General features: G+C 50.7%; 3 protein-coding genes across 3 annotated transcripts; 1 reads left to right on the top strand and 2 right to left on the bottom strand.

The window, feature by feature from the left end:
• Positions 1-1004: 1004 nt before the first annotated feature.
• Positions 1005-3420, bottom strand: ISCU (iron-sulfur cluster assembly enzyme). Its single transcript, XM_070951321.1, has 5 exons — positions 3278-3420; positions 2445-2558; positions 2220-2330; positions 1937-2015; positions 1005-1772 (listed from the first exon to the last, which is right to left on the bottom strand). The coding sequence occupies exons 1-5, from the start codon at positions 3374-3376 to the stop codon at positions 1675-1677; spliced, it is 501 nt and encodes a 166-aa protein (XP_070807422.1). The 5' UTR covers positions 3377-3420; the 3' UTR covers positions 1005-1674.
• Positions 3421-4029: 609 nt separating this feature from the next.
• On the top strand, positions 4030-17047 carry SART3 (spliceosome associated factor 3, U4/U6 recycling protein). The gene is made up of 19 exons (XM_070951320.1): positions 4030-4293; positions 5844-5970; positions 7391-7495; positions 7691-7875; positions 8402-8507; positions 9302-9426; positions 9864-10019; positions 10457-10595; positions 10944-11051; positions 11267-11344; positions 11443-11501; positions 11630-11739; positions 12465-12577; positions 12668-12744; positions 13170-13329; positions 14058-14536; positions 15106-15258; positions 15397-15578; positions 15972-17047. Exons 1-19 carry the CDS (start codon positions 4081-4083, stop codon positions 16147-16149), a joined length of 2853 nt encoding a protein of 950 aa, XP_070807421.1. The 5' UTR covers positions 4030-4080; the 3' UTR covers positions 16150-17047.
• A 1688-nt stretch (positions 17048-18735) lies between these two features.
• Positions 18736-21591, bottom strand: FICD (FIC domain protein adenylyltransferase). Its single transcript, XM_070950585.1, has 3 exons — positions 21557-21591; positions 20790-21146; positions 18736-19922 (listed from the first exon to the last, which is right to left on the bottom strand). The coding sequence occupies exons 2-3, from the start codon at positions 21094-21096 to the stop codon at positions 18829-18831; spliced, it is 1401 nt and encodes a 466-aa protein (XP_070806686.1). The 5' UTR covers positions 21097-21146; positions 21557-21591; the 3' UTR covers positions 18736-18828.
• Between the last annotated feature and the right edge of the window lie 2403 nt (positions 21592-23994).

Below are 23994 nucleotides of genomic sequence, written 5' to 3'. Positions count from 1 at the left end.
ACCAGAAGGCGCTCTTTGGACGCAAAACATTTCAGAGTAGTTTATTTTTAAGCGTCTCCTTTTTGCCTTTGAATGGGGAGGCCTATTGTTGACTGGGGTGGCTTCAGAGTGGATTACCCAGTTGCTGGGATCAACGGCAGGCAGGCAGGCAGGCAGACGATGCTTTGGCAGCTGAGGACTGTTTTGGTTGGAAACCTGAGCTGAAGATAAATTATCCCAAATACAGGGTGGCAGCTGGCACTCGACAGGAGGGGTGAAAAACCTTCGCCTGTCTGTCTGTCAGCATGCACTTCTCCCTGGCCTCTGAAGAATGTGGAGGCAAGTTTCACTGTTTGGGGTAGCCTTTGCAGAAGGGAATTGCCACGCTGGGGCTGTCCCCATCTCATCAGCCAGCCTGGACACATCAACGGACCCCCTAATTGAAAAAGAGTCCCCTCTGGAGCCTTCAATAGAGCCTCCTATTCTCATTAGGTAGATTATAAAAAAAATCATCAAGAGCCGCAGCTGCTGTTTTGCATGTGCTGAGAAACTGCTGTATATTCTGCTCCTCTACAGTCTATGTCACAGTCCAGTTCTATCAGATTTGGGGAATGAACAGATCACAAGTTTATAGATACTGCCAGGCAATAGGGGGAAAAGTGTCAGACTTCCAAAATGTCATTAGGACTGATAAAAAATGTGGTACAGTATTTCTCAAGCTTGGCACCTTGAGATGGGTGGACTTCAACTCTCAGAATTCCCCAGCCAACAAGCAACTGTTCGCTGGCCTTGTGGTTAAGTCACCAGGCTAGAAGCCAGGAGATGTGAATTCTAGCCCTGCTTAGGCATGAAAGCCGGCTGGGTGACTTTGGGTCAGCCCCTATCTCTCTCAGCCCAACCCATCTCACAGGATTGTTGTTATAGGGAAACGAGGAGGAAGGAGCATTAGGTATGTTCTCCACCTTGAGTTACTTATAAAAATAGTAAAGGTGTGATATAAATAAAACGCAAATTAAAAGAACTCATTTTTCTTTAGAACAAACATATATTATCTCTGCATGTGTTGCACAGGCTGAACAGCAAACAAATCTGAAATTTGTGTATTAACAATCAGGTGAAATAAAAATATATTCCTTTCTTTACAATTCCAATCTAGAAAATAGCAAAACACAGCTTTACTGTACTTATTAGGTCTATCCCTCATATAAGGGGAACGTGAAGCCAGCAACATAAAACTACACTGCTATTAGCCCCCAAATCAATGACCACAAATGTAGCCATAAGCCCAAAGAGCCTCCGTACTGTTCTAAATCTGCCCCTGGAGGGAGAAGCATGGGAGGCCATACATCATTGCTTATCCCTGTGGACTCAAGGATCGTACCTGAAATGGCCCTGGGACTTTTCTCTGTAACTAAGAGACAACTTTAACCCCCACCCCCGCCCCTTCAGTGGCCATCCTTAAGGCTACAAATCAAATCTCAGATGAAGATATTTCACACAGATAAAGGAAAAGAAGCAAAGAGCAAAAAGCTGCAGCAAAGTCAGTCTATCCTGTTGGCTCTAGTACAGTCTTAACATTGTGCGTATGAGTTGTGCGTCTTTCCAAAATGTTGATGGATCAAGCTCCTAAGATATCGTGCTGAGGCTACAAGTGGAACGAAGGGAAGCTTCCAGGTCTTGAGATGCAGAGGAGCCCTACATACTGGCTGCGCTCTTCTCAGGTCCAGCAGGGTTTGACCCCTGCTTCAACTTGTAATCTGCCAAGGCAGCCTTGATGGCGTCTTCCGCTAGCACTAGAGAGAGAGAGAGAGAGAGAGAGAGAGAGAGAGAGAGAGAGAGAGAGAGAGAGAGAGAGAGAGAGAAAGTGTCAAAGCTTGGAAACACGTGATGCTGCTTTGTTTTCCATGGGGAAAACAAAGGGTCCAGGAATGCAATCAACAGTGAAAATCCTACTCACTTGAGCAGTGCAGTTTTACTGGTGGCAGGCAAAGCTCTTTAGCAATATCCGTGTTTTTTATCTTCAAGGCTTCATCAACCTGAAATTGACCCAAATTGATAGTTTAACAAGGCCTGGGCAGCTCTTCCCCAAGGATCTTGTTTACAAAGAGGTTCTCGCTTTATTTTACATGAGAATATGCCCCACCAAGGCCGAAGGTTCACAAATGTCCTCGAAGATGATGGAAGAGAAGACGGGACTTAACTCTAAATGTGGCCAAGGATTTGAAATGGACAGGACGTACCGTCTTTCCTTTCACCCATTCCGTCGCCAAAGAACTTGAAGCGATTGCTGACCCGCAGCCAAACGTCTTAAACCTGGCGTCAACGATTTTTCCGTTTTCGTCCACCTCGACCTGAGGGGCAGTTACAAAGACCCCAATTACCGGTCAGGGCAAGGCTAAGAGAAAGGGGGGGGGGGACAGGCTGGGCATGCTGAGCTGCCTGGGAAAAGCAGGGCCTTTGCTTACTTGCAGTTTCATGACGTCACCACAGGCCGGAGCCCCCACCAGGCCAGTCCCCACGTTCTTTGCCTTCTTGTCCAGGGAACCGACGTTCCTGGGATTCTCGTAGTGATCTACCACCTGAAAGGGAAAATTCAGGGCAAAACGGAGACAATCCTTGAGGAGCCGAAAGAGGGAATCCTCCTCATAGAAGAGAGGCAAGGAAAGGATCCCTTTGGTCCCCCTTTGGCCTTGTTTGTGGAGGTTGTGACAGGTGATTGACGAGCTCCCTAAAACCCGAGGCTGGGAGGCTTTTCCGCCCACAAATGGCTGAGAAGCAAGGCCAGAACGGTTCTTGGGCCCCCCCTTGCTGTCCAGGCCCCCCAGGATCCGGCCCAGCCGCTCTTCTTGGGGCACTTGGGTTTTGCTAAACGGCCTTTGCTGCTTTTCAGGGAGGCGACAGGAGAGGAAACAGGCCGGAGGAGGCAGAAGGAAAACTCACAACCCCGGGCCTTTGCTTTCTTCCTTCCTCCTCCGCCCACTGGAGACAGGATCCACCCGGCCCTGCCCTGCCTCCTCCCGGCCTCCCTTCCTCCCCGAGGGAAGCGGCAGGTGGACGGGGATCCCTCCGACTCCACGCCCCATAAGCCCCGGCGTGCAGCCCATGCTCCCTTCCCAGCCTCCCCGGGACGGACCCGTGTCTACTTTGACGGGACCCGCGTCCTCTCAGCCTTGGGCAGCTTCGGCCGTGGAAGGGGCGGGGCTGCGGCTCCCGTTATCGGGAGCGATGGGAGTTGTAGTCCCTCGGGGAGGGCGGGGGAATCGCGCCGGACCGTCTCCCGTCTCAAGGCCCGGCCCACCTTCTCGTGGTAGCCGGCGGCCGGAGGAGGCGGAGGCCGGGCCAAGCCGGGCCTGAGGAGCACCGCGGCCCTAACGCCGCTCGCTCTCAGCGCCGCCATCTTGTCCGTTTCGCAGGCGCTGCGCTGCCCCGGGAACACACGCAGCGTCAATAGAGGGCGAGGCGACGCGCCCGTGACGCCATCAAGGCGCGCCAAGGAGAAGGCGCGGAGCCACGCCCCCTCGGCCTTCGGGGTGGGGCCTCAACCGCTCGCTCCCGTATTTCTTGCGCCGCTGTTGGGCGTGGCCGCGGGAAAGAGCAGGAGAGCCTCCATGTTCAGGAGAAGCAGGCGCTGCCGCCTCCTCCTCCTCCTCCTTCCCCCCCCGTGACAAAATCCGGGCGTTATCATTTTATATCGGTTTTATTTCGTTTTAGTCCCGCCCCCTCCCTCGCTGCACGGTGTGGGGGGGGGGGAAAGCGCTGGCTCCTCCCAGGGGTCTTTGCGGCAGCCCAGAGACCGCCTCCGAGGCCCCTTTGCCCGCGGCTGCCCTCCGCAAGTGCCTGTTTGGAGCGGGACCCACCACCGCCCTTCCCTTGCCGGAGCTCTTCCCGCGCCCGCTCGGCCTGCAGGGGAAGATCCCACTTGAGGCCGAAAGCCGCGTCTCTTTCGAGGTTCGCGCGCCCGGCTCTCCCCTGGCGGGCTGTTCCCCGCTCAGGCGTCGCTTGGGGCAGCCCGGGGGCTCGGCGCGCGCGCGCGAGAGAGAGAACGTGCCCGGGGCGCGCGGGGTCCTGGCGGGAGCGCAGCGAGGGTGGCCGCCGGGCGCGATGTCGGACGAGGAGGACTCGGAGGCGGTGGCCATCGCGGCGGCCTACGCGCTGCTGCAGGAGGCGGGAGACTTCGACGACCGCTGCCTTGTCGGTGACCTCAAGCCCGCCGGCCTCGACGACGACGACGACGAAGAGGTCTACTACGACGACGACGACGACGACCTTGAGGACAATGGGGCGGAGGCCGAGATCGCGCGCCTGGAGGAGCAGGTGAGGAGGCGGGCCTACTGGCAGCTAGGCCACGACCACCCGGCGGGCCGCCTGGAATTGGGGGGGGGGGGAAGAGGAAGGGAGGCCGCCTCTCTGCGCCCAGAGCCCCCGTCCCGAAGGCCTTTTTTGGGGGGGAGGGGGCTTCTCCCAAGGAAGGGGGCTTTGCTGCTTGGGGAGAGGGTGGGGGGGCATGGGGAGACCAAGCAGGGACCCTCCTGCTCCTCTCATACGCCTAGTCCTCGACTTACGACCCCAAGGCAGCCCGAAATTTCCCTGGCCAAACGAGACAGTGGTTAAGTAGCTTTTTATTTATTTATTTATTTATTTATTTATTTATTTATTTATTTATTTATTTATTTATTTATTTAGATAGATAGATAGATAGATAGATAGATAGATAGATAGATAGATGATAGATAGATGATAGATAGATAGATAGATAGATTGATTGATTGATTTGTATACCGCCCTTCTCCCGAAGGACTCAGGGCGGTGCACAGCCAAATTAAAATACATGCAATACAAAATTTAAAATAATTTAAAGCAGAATTAAATCCAATTGGCTTCCCGAAATATTTAAAACCCATTACCCTTAAAATAACCCTTTTAAAATTTTAAGCCAGCCCAGCTTGCTGGAATAGGAAGGTCTTCAAAGCTCGACGGAAGGTCCGGAGGTCCGGGGTTAGTCGTATTCCTGGGGGTAGCTCGTTCCAGAGGGCCCCACTTTGCGACCTTTCTCGTGCCATCGTCATCCAGTTAGTGACGAGTTAGTATAAATTCACCCCAGTTAAGTCAAGTAACCCGGTTGTTAAGTGAATCCGGGCTTTCCCTTGTTGGAAGGTCGCAAAAGGGGAATCGCGTGAACCTCCTGTCATAAACATGAGTCCAAAGTTATATTACGTGACCGAAGGGATGCTGCAAAGGTTGTAGGTGCAAAAAGCAGCCCTAAGTCACTTTTCCCCCCCAGTGCTGTTGTAACTTTTGAATGGTCACTAAACAAGCTGTTGTAAGTCGAGGACTGTCCCGGGCACCGATGACGGCAGAGCAACAGTCACGGATTCTGCCTCCTCTGTAGGCCGGAGCTGAGCTTACCAACGTTTGCTAGTCATGATATTCTGCATTAGTCGGTGCGACTTTTCCGTTTATACCTTCTTGTCTGGCAGGGACTGAATTGGAATCCTAAGGTATTTAAGATTCCGCTGAGAGTCGCAGTACAGCCAGGCAGACTAGATAAGGATTTCTTTCCATCTTGGCTCCACTCTAAATAGTCCATAAACTGCAGGCGTTTCTGGGTCTAACACCGGATTAGGGATCTCTAGTGCAATCCGTACCTTTGGTGCCTTGATTAAGAGGCATTCCCAAGCAGTGGTATATTATACCTGACCCAGGATAATTAATGTGCTGCATTGGAAACCCCTCATGATCTTTGTGCCTGTTTATTCCATAAGTAAAATTTGCCAAAATCCCTGGATGGCACTCATCAGTACCTTTTAGCTAGGTTTCTGTAGAACCTTTTAAATAAAATTACTGTTTTGACAATGTTTTTTTAGCTGTCCATCAACGCCTATGATTACAACTGTCACCTGGATCTGATAAAACTGCTGCGTCAGGAAAGGGATGCCTATAGACTTCGCAGAGCCCGCCGGAACATGAGCGAAATTTTTCCTCTGACTGAAGGTAGGCAAAGTCTTTTGATCTTGCAGAAATTCAAATCTCGATGTACCCCATTTCGTTGTAAAACATAAATTAAAATTGGTTAACTGAGTGATCACCAAAAAAAAAAAAAAATTCTCCATAAATGAAATTGTTAGAGTTGTTATTGGTAAAGTTTGCATATGGAGTGAAAGGGTCTAATGTGCATTTTCAATTGAAGCATTTAATAAGGATAAACAGGGTGGTTATATTTCCCCATCTCTCTTGATGTTGTGGCAGAGTTTTAAAAATACTGCTCTGTTTGTCTTAGTGACTCTGTTGAAAATAATCAGACTTTGCATTCCTACCTCCAAAGACTCCAAGAATACTTTAAGTGGGGATATACAATCCTGCCGACGTACTGGGGATGGGGGTAGATACACTACATTTACTTAATCAAATTTTGTACTGTACAGACTTGGTCTGTACCAACTGTGTGATAGAATTGCTTGAAAACGTTAGCAGAAAAGCAGCTGCTTTATTCATTTTGTGTTGAGACTTGAATTCACACCAGTCCAGTTTTGATAGCATCAGATAGCACTTGATAGCACCTAGGGATAGCATTCCTAGGTGAAAATGTACAGCAATTTGTACTGCTGTGGATCCTGTTAAATGGGCACATGCTGCTGTTTTTTAAACAAATATGGTTTTCCTCATTCCCCCAGATCAGACGGCAGCAGGGCGGTGGGGGGAAAAATTTGGCAGTTTGAAGGGGGGAGCAATATTCAAGATTGGCTCAACCGCCAAACCCCCAGAGAGTAGAAGCTTTCCTGGCAAATATTTGTGGGGCTTCTAAATGAAGGCTGAGGTTTCTTAATTATGTCACCCGTTTTATCTTCTGTTTTCTGGATTTTATTAAAAATGGCAGCTTTGCTGTAATTTTAGTTAAAATTACTAGTGATTTACTTGTGGCACCACTTAATTGCCGCCAGATGTTTGGCGCCATCATGATGGAAACCAAGCAAAACTCCAGAGCATTTACTTTAGAGAATTATTTAGGTTAAATTTGTTTCAAAGAAGATTTTGGTTTCTTGAGATGTAAGTAGAATGTAGCTGTGTGAACATCTGTTCAGATGTAAACCCTGTTGAATTTAGTAGAACATACCGTGTTTCCCCAAAAATAAGACCCTGCCTTATATTTTTTTGAACCCTGAAATAAGTGCTTGGCCTTATTGCCATGCACTCAAAAGCCCGATTGGGCTTATTATCAGGGGATGTCTTATTTTGGGGGAAACAGCGTATATGCACATACATACATACATTCTACTAATAACCATGAGTAATTTTAACTAAAATTACATATATATTTGACCCTGCCTTAGTAATATGTTATTTAGCAATATCTTTTTCCAGATTAAACTGTGGTAGCATTCTAACCCACTTTGGCTTCGTCCCATGTTCACAGAGCTGTGGCTAGACTGGCTGAAGGATGAGATTCCGCATGCTAAAGAAGACTCAGAGCGGGAGGAGATTTACAAACTTTTTGAGAGAGCTGTGAAAGACTACATCTGTAAGTTTACTTTTAAACGGATATTCTTTCAGGCACACGCAAACAAACAGATAAACAGCACCGAAATAGATAATGTCAAGGTGTAACAGGTTCTCCAAAGAACTTACTCTGTTGGAGGAAATGAAAAATTCAGAGTTAACTTCAGCTTCTTTCCCCAAAAGTGATTCCCACCCCCCTTCTGTGGATGGATTCTAGGTCCTGGAATCTGGCTGGAGTACGCCCAGTACTCCATTGGGGGCATTGGCCAGGAAGGAGGGATCGCGAGAGTTCGCGCAATCCTGGAACGGGCGCTCATCGCGGTCGGCCTCCATGTGACCAAGGGAGCTGCTATTTGGGAGACCTACCGGGAATTTGAAAATGCCATATTGGCGACAATGCAGGTAAGCCCTGGCATGCCACACTCCGCTGCCTGAAGTTTGGTCAGGTGATGATTTCCCAGAGAGCGTCCGTGTTTTGTAGGAAGTGTCGGGCAAAAGATAGCAGTGGCATTTTAGCGTGTAGGCTTTTATGCCATCCCATATTGTTCTCCAGCGCCCTCTGGGTGGTTTACCACCTTGAAACATTATTTGCATGTTGCAAGCTCCAACAAATCCGGGTCCTCATTTTACCAACCTTGGGAGGATGGACGGCTGAGTCAGCCTTGAGCCCCATCAGGATCAAACTCCGGGCTGTAGGCAGAGTTTCGCCTGCAGTACCACGCTTTAACCAGTGCTCCACCAGAGCTCGTTTTGATGAGATCTCCGTCCCTGAGCATCTGGAATGGCAAGGGCTCTCTCAGCAGTGCCCGTTCCTGATCCAGGATTGAGAGGGGTCTTTTTTTTAAATTATTCACGCACGTGCATCTTTTAGCTGCGTTTGGCACTCTGCTCCTCTTCTGATCCGTGTGCTTTGTTCCTCCTCTGGCAGCCAACACCGGGCAGCGTCCCAACCCCTGAGCAGCAGCAGAACATCAAGGCGCAACTCGAGAAGATCCACTCGCTCTATCGTCGGCAGCTGGGGGTTCCCTTGATAGGTAAGGATCAGCTGCAAAGGATCATTTATCACTTGCCTCTCAACCCAAGGCCTGCCCCCCAATCCTTCGTCTTTTTTAAAAAAATAATAATAATAAATTTTCTATTAATTGCATTTCTTAGTGCTTAATAGACATTGTGTTGTCTGGGTATTTAATTTGCTTAGCAATACAGATTCTATTCTTAATCGCCACCCCTTTTTTCCAACCACTGGTAAAATAAGTTCCATGTTTGATGATATTCTGTGTCTTTTTTCTGTTTGATTTTCAATGTAAGCCTATCCATTTCTGCACAATCTAGTATCTTCGTCTTGCGTTGTTTCTTCATTTTTCCAATATTGTGTGAAGATAATCCTCGCTGCTGTTAAGACATGTAATATTAAATACATACTTTTCTTATCAAATTTTTCTGATATCATCACCAATAAAACCAATTCAGATTTAAAATCTACACATTTCCTTATTACCTTTTCTAGCCAGCTGTGTATTTTTGCCCTACTTTTTTTTTGCTTTTAACACAAGTCCACCACATATGATAAAAATGTGCCCGTCTTTTGATTACATTTCCAACATTTGCTAGACATATTTTTTAAAAAAAATGCTGACCATTTAGCTAAGCTTTTTTTTAGCCGAAATCCTTTAGCTTCTTGTTCCTCAACTCCAGAAGGAATCGGTGGCTGAGTTTTGCACGGGGCACCAAAAGCCAAAGTAGCCGCAGGGGGGCTTAACGCGAGGGAAGGGCTTGGGAGTCCATGTTCCCCTTCCTTGCTGACACAGGCTTGTCTCTCTTTCTGAAGACATGGAATCGGCATTTTTGGAATATGAAAACTGGACTGAGGAGCCGATCCCAGAGGCAGCACTGCAAAACTATGCAAAGGCTTTGAAGGAGTTGCAGAAATACAAGCCTTACGAAGAGGCCCTGGTAAATGGCTCCCCTCACAATCCGTAAGCTTCCCCAGGGCCGTGTCGCCCATCCTCCTTCAAGGCCTTCCTTCCAAATAACAGCATCTTTTCTCAGTTCTTGTGCTGGGCTTCCAACTTCCCTTTGGAAGGTATTTTTAGAATGGGTCTTTTTATAGGGGACACTGGGAAAACTCTGGAAGTTGTTGTCAAGCTTGTCAGGGAAGGAGGAACAAAATTGCTTTTAAGTCTCAAATTGGTTGTATCTAAATGGTATTCTTTTTCAGAACTTTCTGGGATTGTCTCCCTCCCCATCCCCCCCCTTTTTTTTGTTTAAAATTGAGTTCTACGCTGAGCAATGCAATACAACCTTTTTTTTTTTTTTTTTTGCTTTCCTAATGGTTTCTTTTCCCTGTTCTACTTTCCCTAAAGAGCTTCCTTCCTCTCTTGTTGTTCCAGCTGGGAGCTGAAATCCCAAAGCTGGCCGAATATCAAGCTTACATTGACTTCGAAATGAAGGTGGGGGATCCAGCTCGCATTCAGCTGATCTATGAGCGTGCCCTGGATGAGAACTGCCTAGTGCCGGACCTCTGGGCTCGCTACACTCAGTACTTGGTAAGCGCCTCCCATCAGGAAGCTCCCTCCAGCCTCACGTCCTTCTGTGAAAGAGCTTTCCTGGGTTTGGTCAGTTGTTTGGGCTAACTAGTTCTTGTTAAAAGGACTTCAGGAAAGTTGGATCTATGGGGGTACATGGAGTAACAGATCTGCAGAAATGCTTTATCGCTGATTATTTGATATTGCTAGCTCTGCAGAGGGATAACTGTCCACTCAATGTAGTCTTTGGCCTTTTCTGTGGCTTCTGAGATTTTAATAGAAGGCCCCACCCCCCTTTCAGATATCCTTTCTCTGTGAAGTGCTCAAGGTGTCTCTGAGCAGGGATTCTGCCCTCCCCCCCCCTTCTGCCTGGAGCACTGCAGCACCAAACGCCCCCTTCTGCGTTAACCACAATTAGCCCGGCTTTAAACCAGCTTTAAACATGCTTCCTTTTGTAGGACAGGCAGCTGAAGGTGAAGGAGCTGGTGCTTTCCGCTCACGAGCGAGCGGTCAGGAATTGCCCTTGGACCGTCAAGCTGTGGAACCAGTACCTGATGGCCATGGAGAGACACCACGTTGAACATCAGGTGATCTCAGGTAGGATCAGGAGAACTGTGAGGGCTACGAAAGGCTTCTGTGGTGGGAGCTTCACAGCCTCGGAAGCCACACAACGCCTCAGTCCTGATTGCATGGTTTTCTTCAAGCTGTAGGCTTTGTCGGGAGACGTTGGCTGGTTTTATTTCTTTGTTTTTTTAAACCCGGAGCATCTCTGCCTGCTCCCCAGGCCCTGTGCCGGGAAGGGAGAGGGTGTCGGCTGTGTCCCTCTTTCTTTGAGGGCTCCGCCTGGCTCAGGCTGAGAATTCAAGGCTGGGGCGAGGGAAGAACTTAGGCTGTTGAAGCTGTGTTCGCCCTTATTTCCTCTCCCCCTCCTCCCCCCTGTATTAGAAACCTTCGAAAAGGCTTTGAACGCCAGCTTCACTCAGGCTACCGATTACGTGGAAATCTGGCAGGCGTACCTGGATTACCTTCGGAGAAGAGTTGACTTTACCCAAGGTGATTATCGGTGGGGGAAAATGCTAATCGCAACCACTCTGAGGCAATCCCTGGTTTGGGCTTCATTCTTCCAGATCCCAGCAAGGAGTCATTTTTGCCCCAGGGCGACATGGCCTGAACGCTCCCCCGTTGGAGAAAACGCACCTTGCTTCTAGAAAGCTAGTACTCCAGGGGTGCCTTCTGAATGGCCATGCTCATTCTGTGCTGTTTTTCAGACTCAAGTAAGGAGCTGGAAGAGCTTCGGTCAGCCTTTGCTCGTGCCCTCAAATATTTAAAGCAAGACGTCGAAGAACGTAGGTTGCCTTTTATTTAGAAAACAATGTCTTTCTGCTGCGGGTATTGGCGTTCCGATCAGAAATGATAATAACGGCTTAATTCTGTTTGACTGCAGGGTTTAGTGAGAGCGGAGACCCTTCCTGTACTCTCATGCAGGCCTGGGCCAGGATTGAGGTGACCTTAACTCACTCTGTTGTTTGCTTTTATTTGCTCACCTCTGGGTGGGTGGGTGGGTGGGGGGTGAGATTGGTTACCTCTGGATATTTTCAGATGATATTAATAGGGGCTGTCCCCCTCCCTAGGCTCGCTGGTGCAACAACATGCAGAAGGCGCGAGAACTCTGGGACTTCATCATGGTCAAAGGGAACGCAAAATATGCCAACATGTGGTTGGAGTATTACAACCTGGAGCGGTAAGAAGGAGTCTCTGTCGGCCCACCAATGAGGCACATGTGACCAGCGCTCTGTACTTGCTGTGCTCCAGGGCTTGTCAGGAATGGGAACTTGGAGGCCCCGTCCTGTTTGGCTCAGAGGCACCATTTAAGTCTTCTGGGTTGAGAGGATGAGCCGGTGACATCACCGTTGCCCGGGGGATGCCCGGATGGGGCTTCTTTCATGTCCTTGTCAAGGAGCTGGAGCGAAGGACAGGGGTTCACCCCGCCACGCAGCAGCACTTGGGTCTCAAGCGTGGGCTTTGCTGACCTCTGACCCAGCGTCCTTACCTCGGGAGCCACCATGCTCCAATGTGCTGGGAGATGACTGGAAAAGAGAGCTTAGTCAGGGCTTGTGTGGGGCTGACGTAGGGATAACCCTCCCACCCCTTTGAGGTCTGGAAGAGGAGGCATTGATCCTTCACCTACACAACCAGGCAGCCCAGAAATAATTCATAGTTCATTCCCAAACGATGAATGTGAAGTTTTGCTTGCTGTGTGCCCAGCTGGGAGGAAGGAGCTCTAACCTGAGGGTGGGGGGGGGGGTGTAGGGGTGGTGCACACCTGCTGTTTCTCCACCAGGGCCTCCCCAGCTTTCCTTTCTGGGGGGGGGGGAGGGGAAATTCCAAGGTTTGGCCCAGCTGTGTCTCCTTGGGTGTTGATGACTGTATCTCTGTCCCGCTCCTCTCTCTCCTCTCTGGCTGCAGGGCACATGGGGATGCCCTCCATTGCAGGAAAGCTTTGTACCGGGCCGTGCAGTGCACCCAGGACTACCCAGAACACGTCTGTGAGGTGCTGCTCACGCTGGAGAGAATTGAAGGTGAGCAGCCTCCACTTCCTGCTCGGGTTGATATTGGGAAACGTTGGAGAAGGGGGAAGAGACGCAGCCTCCTTTCCTGTCCTCTCGCAGGCACTTTAGAAGACTGGGACACAGCGGTTCAGAGGACAGAAACCCGGTTAGCTCGAGTGAACGAGCAGAGAGCGAAGGTGAAGGGTTGGGTTTAAAAAAAAACAAAAAAAAAACAGATAAACTCTCCTCTTGGAAGTAAAAGTGGGGCAGGGCGCTCTGTTTGAGTGTCTTACCTGCTCTTGGAAAGTCTCCTGTAGTTACGAGCAGAAAGACGGGGATAAAGCTTGACAATGATGGGTGTGCTTTGCTGCTTCAGAGTCACGGGCGCGGTGGATGAGAACAGCGGCTTTTAGCCCCCTTTGGAGGGATTGGGGGGAGGGGTCCACTCAATTCTCTTGCCCTTGTGGATGATTGGCACGGTCCCCAAAGACCCCCCCGCTCCCACCGCGTTCCCTTCCTGCATTGCTCCAAAGTGAAGCCTCTGAACGGGCCCCCCTGTCACCTGTGGGGAGAGAAAGGTGCAGATTGGAGCTTCTGCTCATGAGGCCGTTTGTCCTGTTAGGTGGCGGCAAAGGAAGCTGCCCTGGTGAAGCAGGAGGAAGAGAGAGCAGAGCAGCGCAAGCAAGCCCAGGCGAAAAAGAAAGCCATCAAAAAGTCCCAGAAGCCCAATACCGGAGTCAAGCGGAAGGCAGGCGGCGATGGCGAGTGGGAGGAGGAGAAAGGTAGCATGGCTTTGGTCGTGTGCTCTGCTTCGGGGTTTGGGTGCTTGACCCCCACGGAATTCTTCCGGGTGACAAGGAAACTGGAATTGGGCGGAGGGGAGAATCCTAGCTTGGTCTGACCTGGCCTTTTGGCAAAACACATGGCACAGATAGCATAAGGCAGGTCTCCTAAGCCATCATGTCAGAATGCCTCAAGTTCCCAGGTTCATCTTCGTGGGCGCAGAAGCAGCCTGGCCAGGAGAGAGTCCTCATGCCTAAAATGCCTGGGAAAGGGTTGGGTACAGGCAGAGGTCGCCTCCCAGGGCTTCTGTTGCGCTCATGGATCGATGGCTGGGAGATTGAGCACCTCAGTCGAGGAAAGCAACTGCGTCCTTTGCTTGCGCTTCCTCTGTGGCCACAAAGCAGGTGTCCAACTTGTAGGGGCAATGTTGGGAGAGCCAGCATTGTACAAAGACATTTCTGTGGCCAGGTAACCAATGTGACTCTATGCCAAAAGCGCACAGAACACTGTTACCTTCCCTCTGAAGTGTGCTACCTATTTGCTGGCGTAGATGTGCTTTCAGACGGCTAGGTGCTGGGGAAATAACGGGAGCTCAGCCTGTTGCACAGCGCTCGGGTCTCGAAGATGGGCTGTCAGCTGGCAAGCTCCGTGTCATTAACCTCTGAGCCATGGGGGGCCCCAGCAGGTCCTTAGCAACCTCTGAATCCCTTCCTCTTCCCCTGAGCAGCCCCACTGCTTGTCAAGAGGCTGAAGGAGAGCAGGAGGCCTATACTGGACGAAGAGGATCTGGAAGAGTTGCGCGAGTTGGAGTTGGAGATGAACACGGAGCTGGAGATCGAGCTGGGCCTCTTTGGAAGGAAGGCCGACCTCAAGCCAAAGGAAGAGGGAGCAGCTGCCAAGTGGAAAGACACCCCCAAAGTCCTTCACGACAGCAAGAAAGAGGGCCGCACCGTCTTTGTCAGCAACCTCTCCTACAACATGGCCGTGCCGGAGGCCAAACTCCACAGCCTTTTTGCCAGCTGTGGGGAAGTGGCCGAAGTCCGCTCCATCTACAGTAACAAAGGGGCGTTTCGCGGCTACTGTTACGTGGAGTTCAAGGACGAGAGGTCAACTCTGCAGGCCTTCGAACTGGACCGGACCATCGTGGAGGGCAGGCCCATGTTTGTGTCTCCATATGTGGATAAAAGCAAGAATCCGGATTTCAAGGTGCCCCTCCTGCCGTCACTCATGGGAGCTTGCGGGGGGTGGAGGTGGGGGTGGGAGCAGGGTCAGCAAGTCCGCTGACCCTGCCCCCAGGGTCAGGAGGCACCGGCTCCTGAATTATGCAGAAGCAGCAAGCCAGAGAGTTTTTGCAGGGCCGCTCCGGTTGTAAGGCTGTCTTTGTGTACATGAAACAGATGTGGGATTTCCCTTTAGACCTGAGGGGTCTCCAAATGAGGCCACTTTAAGACTCGTGGACTTCAACTCCCAGGATTCCCCAGACAGCAGCTGGGGAAGCATCCCTTTGCGTTGCTGACTAGGGAATTCTGGGAGTTAAAAGTCCACCAGTCTTAAAAGTTGCCAAGTTTGGAGACCCCTGCTTTAGAAACAAGGCTGAAGGTGAGAAGGTTGAGCCCCACATGGGAAGCGGGAAACTTTGCATTGGTTAAAAGAAACACCAGGCTGTGAATATAGAACTCGTCCCTAAACACACACACACGCACGCACACACTACACACACACATTTCAGGCCTGTGCTTGAGTTTTCTTCCTTGGTGTTCTTGGCCCCCCTGCAGGTGTTCAAGTACAGCACCGCTCTGGAGAAGCACAAGCTGTTCATCTCCGGCCTCCCGTTTTCATGCACAAAAGAGGAACTGCAAAAGCTCTGCAAAGCCCATGGGAAGGTGAAGGACATCCGGATGGTCACCAACCGAGCGGGCAAGCCCAAGGTGTGCTTTTGGGGGGGCTGCCCTGCCCTGCTCACCCAGGGTGGAGCACTGGTCTTGCTAAGATCCGACGTTGGAGAGCTGCGTTTGGGAAAGGAGGAATCCGGAGTGTTTATAGTCTCTCTGTGTTTTTCCTCTTAGGGCTTGGCCTACGTGGAGTTTGAGAACGAGGCGCAGGCCTCCCAGGCGCTTCTGAAAATGGACGGGCTGACCATCAAGGGCCACGTCATTAAAGTTGCCATCAGCAACCCTCCGTCTCGAAGATTTCCCGAGAAGCCGGAATCCCAAAGTCAGGATCTGAGCCTCCGGCAGCCTTCTCGCAAGTGAGTGTTTTGAACCCAGAACTCCAGAATGAAAAAGGGTTTTCTTGAACCTTATTTAAGCAAAAGGGTATTTATTTAACCTAAGGTTGCTGGGAAATCAGTTGAGTTTTTATTTTAAGCATTAAGTTTTTATACTTATTTACAACATCAGCTAGATTTTTTAAAAAGAGAATTATGTGGCACACGACCATCGTAAGGCAGAAACGTGTCTTTGGAAACTGAGAAATTAACAAGGCCGGATATGGATCACTCAAAAGCAAGCACCTGGCAGCTCAGGGAGTTTTAAAACTAGGATTGTTTTGAGAAACGGGGGTTGTGGCTGCCTGGGTTTCATCACTCAATAGTATCTTCTACGCACATTTTGTAACTGCCCTAAATCTGCTCCTTCCGCAGCCGTCGCAAGAGGAGAACCCAGCTGGCGATGGTCCCTCGTGCCTTGCAGCGTCACAACAACCCAGCAAGTAAGGCAGAGAACGGCACGGTGCAGAACCCGCCCGCCACGCCCTCCCCGTCTGCGGAAAGGCCCAAGATGTCCAACGCGGACTTTGCCAAGCTGCTCCTGAATAAGTGAGCCGCTGCCCTTGACCAGCAAAGCCAGGGGGCTGCCGAGGGCCCCATGGAAGTTATCGGCTGGTCCTTCCCTGTAGCAGCTGCTGCGGCTCATCATGGCTCCCCTCCGATTCCAATTTGGACTTTTACGTCCGCCGAACGCCCAAACAGGGAGGTGTTGATTCCCCGCCCCCTTGAAGTACCACAGGGCAGAGTTATTGAGTTGGGGGTACGCATGAGGAATTTGTTGAAAATGGCTTTAAATGCTCCCTCATATTGGGGGTTTATGTGTCGAGCGCTCACTTTTGAGGCCGAACACGGTATGTTTTAAGAGTTGGGTTTTTTTCAGCTGTTCTCCAAATGAAGAGTTTAATGTGAATTGAGTCTCGATCTGGTTTATACAAATCCCACCGCAGGCGCTGAGCTAAGTCGGGCAGCTTTGCGACGCTGCCTCCGTTGCGTGCAAAATAAGCCCCGGATGAGCCCAGCGCCTTCTCATGTGCAACAGGAGTATAAGTAGCAGATGCGAGAAACTTCACCATAATGGCCTATTTTAGTATTGGGATAGACAAAGGTCGGCGTTTCTACTGACCTCTTTGCTCAAAGTTAAGAGTCTGGTTTTTTTATATACACATACAATCCATACCTCTCTCTCTCTGGATGTGACCAGCCCATGCCGGCTACTTTTGAGCTTTTGCTGACCCGGCACCAGAGGGACGGAGACCCTCTGCTCAGCTTCCATCTTTCCGTTTGCCTGGTTCCTGTAAGAGTCTCTAGCCAGGCCAGTTTTGGTTCTTGAGATGTTTGGCTTGCAATGTTTTGGTTTTTTTTTTTTTTTAAGAAAAAATTTGTATACAATGTAAAGCGTGAGCCTGCAGCTTTCTTCCTCTGGGTTCATTAAAGTTGTTCTTGCAAGTTGAGAGAGCGTGGCTGCTTATTTGACCTGATGAATCGGAGGGGGGGGGGAGGGGTGTGTGCCATTTGCAGAAACGGAGAAAAGATACTAGGGTGTTCTTTTTTTAAAAAAATTGCATTTTGAACCTTTAAACACAGTTCTTTGGGGGGGGGCTCCCTCACCCTGGGCTCCTCCAATTTGTTGGACTTCAAATCCAGTGATCCTGTTTTGTAGATAGGCAGGCCCTGGATGATACCCGAAGGGGCTAACCTGGGCTGCTGGCATTCCTGCTTGCATTGTTCCTGCCTCAGCATCTGGGTTAAGGGACAATCCCCGAGTCACGGCTGCATTAGGCAGGCATGCTGAGGGTTGCTGCCAACAAGGGGTAGGAAGCAGGGTGGGCATGCTCTCAAAAGCAACTCTTGCAGCAGTAGACAATTCTGCTCCCTTACTTGCCATCTAAACAATACCACCCATGAAATTCCAGCGCTTCAGGCTGCCCGTCTCATTTTGAGTAAACTCTTTCTGGGTGCCTGTAGGACGGCACTAATTTTGTGTGCCTGGGAGCTGTGAGGGAGAAGATGCAGTCCTCTTTATCTTATTTTTTAAAAAAAGAGAGAAAGTCGGGAAATCTCTTTATTGCAACCAACCAAATATGCACAGACTTTGCAAAAGCACTTTTGTTAGGCGCTGCTCCTATTTCACACACTGCGTTGTGGTTGTACCTGCTCGGCTTGCCTTAGAAGTAGACTTAAGAGGGGCAGCCAGTCCCTCCCTGAAGTCTGGGCCAACTTAAGATTGGATCACGCCTGTCCCAAGGCGTGTGGGTTCTTCCCAGGGGCAACCAAGGTGGCAAGAGGGTGAGCCAAGAACGTGAGCCGAAGAGAAACAGGGATTCATTCAGGGGCACCGGTTGTGCGTGGGGATGCCGAGTTCACAGCTTAGCAAAAAGCACCCCCCCCCTCCACTTCCACCTTTTCTCCTTTGAAACCTCAGGCAACAACGTTGGCACATTCCAAGTACAATAAAAGTAAAGTGCTATCAGAGGAGGAGTTTAAGAAGCCCTTCGACCTTTAGTATTTGAGGCTGGATTGGTTTTTTCCACAGGCAATATCACACCAGAGCAAATGTGGGGTTTTTAAAGGATCCCAGTTCATAGCCCACGGAGTCCACAGGCTTCTCTAGGTTAGACCTCCTCCTGGAGTGGTTCTGCTGGAAAGGGGGTTGGGGAAAAGAGCTAAGGCACAATTCAGTACAAATACAAGTCCCTACGAAGGCACTGGCAGGCAGGAAGCTTGGTCCGGTTTTAGACGTGAAACTGCCATAAACACAAACGGAGGGCAAGTGAAATGGCAGCTTTGTGGGCTTCACACAAGCTTCCTTCCCCCTTCCCTCAACGGGTGGGCCCTCCCCGTGCGTTAGCAAACTGAACAATACCAAAACTACATCAATTCGCTAAGGACACTGATGAACTCCTCAGCCGGGCTCGGCTGGGTAAAGTAACAGCGGCATTTTCCATGTCTGACCATCTTTAGCCAGAAAGCTGACCCTGGGTTGGGTTTTTCCAGCTGAAGCAGTCCTCCTGGACGCTTAACCAGCCAGAGAAGCAGCTCTGTGGCATTAAAGACTGGCCTCTTCCCTTTTGCAATAACATTAGACAAGTTACTTGGGGCCTATTGGGGGTAATAAATACGGAGAGGCCACTGCATTAAATGATTTAACTTAAAGACATAAATAAATGAAATGTTTTACAGAAAGTGCTTTCCCAGCTCTCCTCCCACAGGGGGCGCCCTTTGCTCCCAGCGTTCAGGTCCGAGTTTTGAGTGAGATGGTCTGTTTGCAGCCTGCGCTGCAGCTGCCGCCCCCGTCCTGTGCTTCGGGGAGGCCCACAGAATGCTCCGTGGTCGCAAAGAGCAGCATGTCGAGGGTGGTCTCTGTGCATTTGGCAATCAGGCGGATGAAGGGCCGGACATCCCCTTCGTTGGCCACCTCCAAGGCGTGGTAGTACTCGGCCCGCTGCTCCTTCCGGATGGTGATGGGTGGGTAGCCGGCCTGCATGAGGATCAGGTTCATCAGGAGCCGGGATGTCCTCCCGTTGCCGTCCACAAACGGGTGAATGTACACCAGCTTGTAGTGGGCCAGAGCGGCAAACTCAACGGGGTGCAGGCCCATGGCGTCCTCAGAGTTGATCCACTGCACAAACTCCAGCATCTGCTTCTCCACATCGCGAGGATGGGGCGGGACGTGGTGGCCGACAAACACCTGGGTAGTCCTAAACCGGCCAGCTTCGATGGGGTCCACGTAGCCCAGGACTCTCCGGTGGATCTCCAGGACGTCGGGCAGGGTGACGGACCCTATCCGAGACAAAAGGGTGGTGTTGACGTACTTCATGGCGGCGTGCATGCCGATGACCTCGTTCTGCTCCTCCAGGCTTTTCCCGGGAACGGCGTATCGGGTCTCGATGATGTGCCGGATCTCGGCGAGCGTCAGGGTGTTGCCCTCGATGGCCACCGTGTGGTAGATGTGGTGATAGTAGGACTCCTCCATCACCCTCCGCAGGGCAGAGTTGCCTTTGGGGATGGACAGGACCTTCTGGACTTTGCTGTCGATGATGCTGAAGAACCTCTGGTCGATTTCTTCCACAAGAGGCAACGTCCGGTCCCGGCTGACCAGAGCCTTCTTGTTGTGTGGGGAGATGGTCAAGGCTTTCGAGTACAGATAGTCGGCCTGTATGATGTCCTTCTCCTCCTCGGAGAAGAGGCCAAACTCAGTCAAGGCATCCACGTAGTCGGGGTCCATCTTGAGGGCGTGCAGGAAGAGCTTTTGAGCTTTCTCACGCTTCCCTTGTCTTTTCATCTCCAACGCCTGATGTAACGCCGCTTTGGCTTCTAATCTGACCTCTGAAACGAAGCAACCACCGTTAGGAGCCGTGTATCTTGTTGAAGCAGTGTGTTTTGCACAGGCATCTAGATCAGGGGTGTCCAACTTGGCAACCTTAAGACCTGTGGATTTCAACTCCCAGAATTCCTCAGCCAGCAATGCTGGGACACCCCTGATGTAGAAGTAATGCATTTCTAACCTCCACTGTTAGACCACTCAACCTAACCTCAGCTTGATACTGAATTTCATGCTGTTTCGGTTGGCTTTGGGTTATTTTGTGCTTTGTACTGAAGCGCATATGGATTCTTTCCTGCAGCTTCTTGGGGCACCTTCACAAACCCAAAGTTAAGGTAAGTTTGAAATCAGCTGGCTAAGAAATCCAGGAACGACTAAAGGAAACTATTTCTCAAAATGCAGCCTAAACATGAAAAATAAGGGGTGGTCTCTGGTTAGGCTCAACTTCCTCCACTGAATGCCTCTGCATGCATTTAGAAGGAGCTCCTAACAGTCTCAGTCAGAACTCTGGGATCTGAAGTCCCAACACGTCAGCACAGAGATAACAGGAGGGAGAGGTAGTGAGTTTGTTTACTTATAAGCTACAAGGCACCACACAACCCACCCCCGAAACAAAGCCCATGAAAAGGAGCTCCAGATGTCAGAAACAACACAGGGAAGCCTTGTGGGCCACCCCAGAAGTAAAACTGAAGGTCATCTTTAGAGATGAGGGGTCCTTGGTGCTCCTGAGCTTGACTGTTTTCTTGCAGACCTTTCAATACCCAGCTAGGTAACTTCATCAGTGGGAGTAACACCATCACCAAGGACCCCACATTTCAACCCACAATTATTCTCCTCGATTGGTGTCCTTTGAGAGAGCAAACCGGACAGACCTGTGGAGACTTTGGGCTTCAGCACCATCAGCTCCAGCCCGCCGGAGGTCACGCTGAGCTCGGTGGTCTGCCCCGTGTAGGTGGCGATGCCCACGTAGCCCAGCCCCAGCTTGCTCCTGAGGAAGGCCCAGCCCTTCAGGGCCGCCTGGCACTGCCCCTCCACCAGCAGCACCGGAAGCAGCACCACCAGGAGGGCCGCCAACACCGCCGCCAGCACCGCAGCCCAACGGGCCCGGAGCCAGAGGGAGACCCATTTCAGCTCCGGTTCCACCGCCGTCACTCCGGCTGCCATAGAGACCAGCTTCATCTGGGTGCCAGGAGCCGCGGGCGTCGCATCGTCCTTCTGGAGGGTCTCACCTGCGGAAGGAAGGAAGGAAGGAAGGAAGGAAGGAAGGAAGGAAGGAAGGAAGGAAGGAAGGAAGGAAGGAAAGGGGGGGGGGAATTAGCAAGGTGTCCCCCAAGCGATTCTCCTGGCCCTCTTCACACAACCCATGAGAGCCAGGTCTTAGCTGGAGAAGCCACCACTAAGCAGGCTCTGGCAACAGAGGCCGCCCTGCCCCCCCCCCCAGCCTGACCTCCCCTCCCCCCTTTCCCAGGATGCCCCACCTGTCCCTCCCCCTTCCTCTCCCCCCCTTGGTTCTTCCCCCAGTCTGACCCCTCCCCAATTCTTCCCCCCCCATATTCCTTTTCTCCCCCCCACCTCTCTCCCCCTCCTCTCAGAGACCCCCTTCCCTCCCCGCAGCTCTGCCCCCCCTTCCCGCCCTTACCGAGAGCCGGCTCTCTCTGCCCCACATTCCTCCATTCCCCCACCAAAGTTTCTCTTCCGGCTCCGCCCCTCAACACGCCCTTCCTTATTATTCCGTCCTCCGATTGGCCGCCGCAAGGCTCACTTCTTCTGGCCCGCCTTCACCGACGGGCCCCTCTTCTCCTTCCATTGGCTGCTCCGTCCTGTCGATCTCCCTTTGTGTCCCGCCTCCTTTCGGGGAGGGAGAGGGAGGAGGCGAAGACGCAAGGCCCGAGAGGCTTGTCTTCGTGGAGGAACGCGATTGGCTTATTTCCACGTCCATCGGAGAAGGCGTCTTTGGGCCAATGGGGAGGAGGCGGAGGCGGGGCGCGCGGATTAAAAAAATAAGAGGGAAGTGCGTTGTCAAGGAGACGGGCGCGGGAGGGGGGAAGCGGAGGGTGCGCCACACTTTGGGGGCGCAAATTGCCCTTTTTCTCTGGGGTGGAGACAAAGGAGGGGCGCGGGGGGCCTTATCTGCCGAGCGCCACTCGCTCCGAATTAGGACAACTTCCGCTGCAGAAAGCCGGCGCGGCCATGTTTGTTTTGGGCAAAGAAGCGAAGTGTTTCGTCACATCCGGAAGCCTGGCCTGAAAGCTTATGACGTCATTTACCCAGTCTTGCCAAGGCTAACACGGGTGGCGGATGGCACGTCGGAAGCGGAGAAAGACGCGCTTCTTCATATGGGAGACTCGGTTTTGTGATGAAACCCGCGTCTTTGTCGCCTTCTTTTTATTTCTTTTTAAGGAGAGCCCTTGGCAGGATTGATTATTGACATATAGTGTGTTATATGATTTGTAGCATACATGTATCATATTGAATGTAGAAGTTCTATTTTGTTTTTAAATAAATGTATATAGAAAAAAATAATTGCTTGTAGTTGCAGATGGCTTCATGGTACCAAATTATATTTAAACAGCTAATGAAACAATTAAGAACAGGAGAAATTGCAGGATCTGCAGAGGGGAAAATCAAAATACTGTTCGGAAGTGCAAAGGAGCGGGTGACGACTGGAAGGAAAAACCTCAGGGATTCTCACGATTGCTGGTTGGCAAAGCTTCCCTCTTCATCTTAAGCAGAGCAAAACTGGGACACGAGGGGAATTTTCAGGCCGGGCAGCCACCGGGGAGAGTCCCCTGCCGAGAGAGGGCAGCAGAGACTGGCATTCACTGAGCCGCTTCCTAAACCCTCTCTTGACTTCACCAGTTAGGATCTTGACATTGCCACAAGAGTGAAAATGGCTGGCAAGAGACCAGGCAGCTTCTCTACCTGGCCGCAACCAGAACAGAGCTTTGGAGTTGGCTGTCCTGGCTGTTTTCCCGGAGGAGAGGGAAATAAAAGCAATGACGTTTATTGACAGGTGGATTAATTGTGGGAAAAGGCTTAGACTCCACGATTCGTTTACTTGCCAGGCTGACCCAGGACATATTTCAAACACGCAGGGTTTTTCTTCCTTAAGGGAAAAGAACAAATAAAACCCCAGAAGCCGTGCTTGCTTCTGATTTGTCTGCTTCAAGTCCCTCCAATGGAGAGAAGGATATTCAATAATTGATCTGTTTATCGTTTGCAGAAATGTCTGTTTGCTAAATATCTTTTGCCAAAGCGTGAGATTTTCTGGTGGTGGGCCCAGTTTCCAGGTTGTTAGTGCTTCTCCGTGTCCCTGGCCAGTCAGAGGGCGTTTCATTTTAGCTTCTGCCCCCTCCCTTTCCTAAGTACCCTGACTCAGTTTGTTGGCTTGTACGTGGAACTGAGGGCCTGTGGTTCAGTGACTTTGTGCCCACCAGAGTGAAACACCCACAAATGTCTGCTCTAGTTGGGAGAGGCAGTTTCAAACCTTTGACCTGCCTTGAGCAGGGGGTTGGACTAGAAGATCTCTGAGGTCCCTTCCATGAGATTCCATTATTTATTTATTTATTTATTTATTTGATTCGATTTTTATACCGCCCTTCTCCGGCAGGACTCAGGGCGGTGAACAGCCAAGGTAAAACATAGCATACAAAATTTAAAACAATTTAAAAATATATTAAATGATTTCGGCCCACTATTTAAAAACACCCCAATAAAATCAATTACAAATTAAAACCGAAAGATGGGATCAAGCCAGCCCGGCTAGATGAGATGCCCAGCGCAGAAAATGTCCTTAGACTCAGCTGGGAGACCTGCCCTGCCAGATTCTTGAGTTACAGCTTATTAACTACTGGAAATGTTCTGCATCAACAGATCAGTATCCCTTCATCTGGCTATCCATCAGAAAGCAGGGGAAAAAATATTGCAGTGAGATTTTTAAGACTACAAATCAGGCTTAGGCCTGAAAATCTGGTGCTCAGCCAATGGCAGCAGAGGGACACATTGCAAAATTTTGAATTGCTTGATTGAACCTTGATCAATGAGATGTTCCAGAGAAGAAAAATCGAGTGGTTCTTT

This window comes from Pituophis catenifer, unplaced genomic scaffold (genome assembly GCF_029215685.1).
Source record: "Pituophis catenifer annectens isolate HBS135680 unplaced genomic scaffold, rPitCat1.0.hap2 SCAF_10, whole genome shotgun sequence".
NCBI lineage: Eukaryota > Metazoa > Chordata > Lepidosauria > Squamata > Colubridae > Pituophis > Pituophis catenifer.
Note: the sequence above shows the minus strand (reverse complement) of the source record. Positions and strands in the feature narration are given on the sequence as shown.

Excerpts from the sequence above, each read along its gene's own strand:
- ISCU (XM_070951321.1), bottom strand. The coding sequence starts at position 3,376 with ATGGCGGCGCTGAGAGCGAGCGGCGTTAGGGCCGCGGTGCTCCTCAGG. Across the intron at positions 2,559-3,277 it reads CCGCCGGCTACCACGAGAAG|GTGGTAGATCACTACGAGAA; the intron begins GTGGGCCGGGCC and ends TTTCCCTTTCAG. Across the intron at positions 2,016-2,219 it reads AATGGGTGAAAGGAAAGACG|GTTGATGAAGCCTTGAAGAT; the intron begins GTACGTCCTGTC and ends GGTCAATTTCAG.
- SART3 (XM_070951320.1), top strand. The coding sequence starts at position 4,081 with ATGTCGGACGAGGAGGACTCGGAGGCGGTGGCCATCGCGGCGGCCTAC. Across the intron at positions 8,508-9,301 it reads GCTGGGGGTTCCCTTGATAG|ACATGGAATCGGCATTTTTG; the intron begins GTAAGGATCAGC and ends CTCTTTCTGAAG. Across the intron at positions 15,579-15,971 it reads CTCCGGCAGCCTTCTCGCAA|CCGTCGCAAGAGGAGAACCC; the intron begins GTGAGTGTTTTG and ends CTCCTTCCGCAG.
- FICD (XM_070950585.1), bottom strand. The coding sequence starts at position 21,096 with ATGAAGCTGGTCTCTATGGCAGCCGGAGTGACGGCGGTGGAACCGGAG. Across the intron at positions 19,923-20,789 it reads GAAGCCCAAAGTCTCCACAG|AGGTCAGATTAGAAGCCAAA; the intron begins GTCTGTCCGGTT and ends GCTTCGTTTCAG.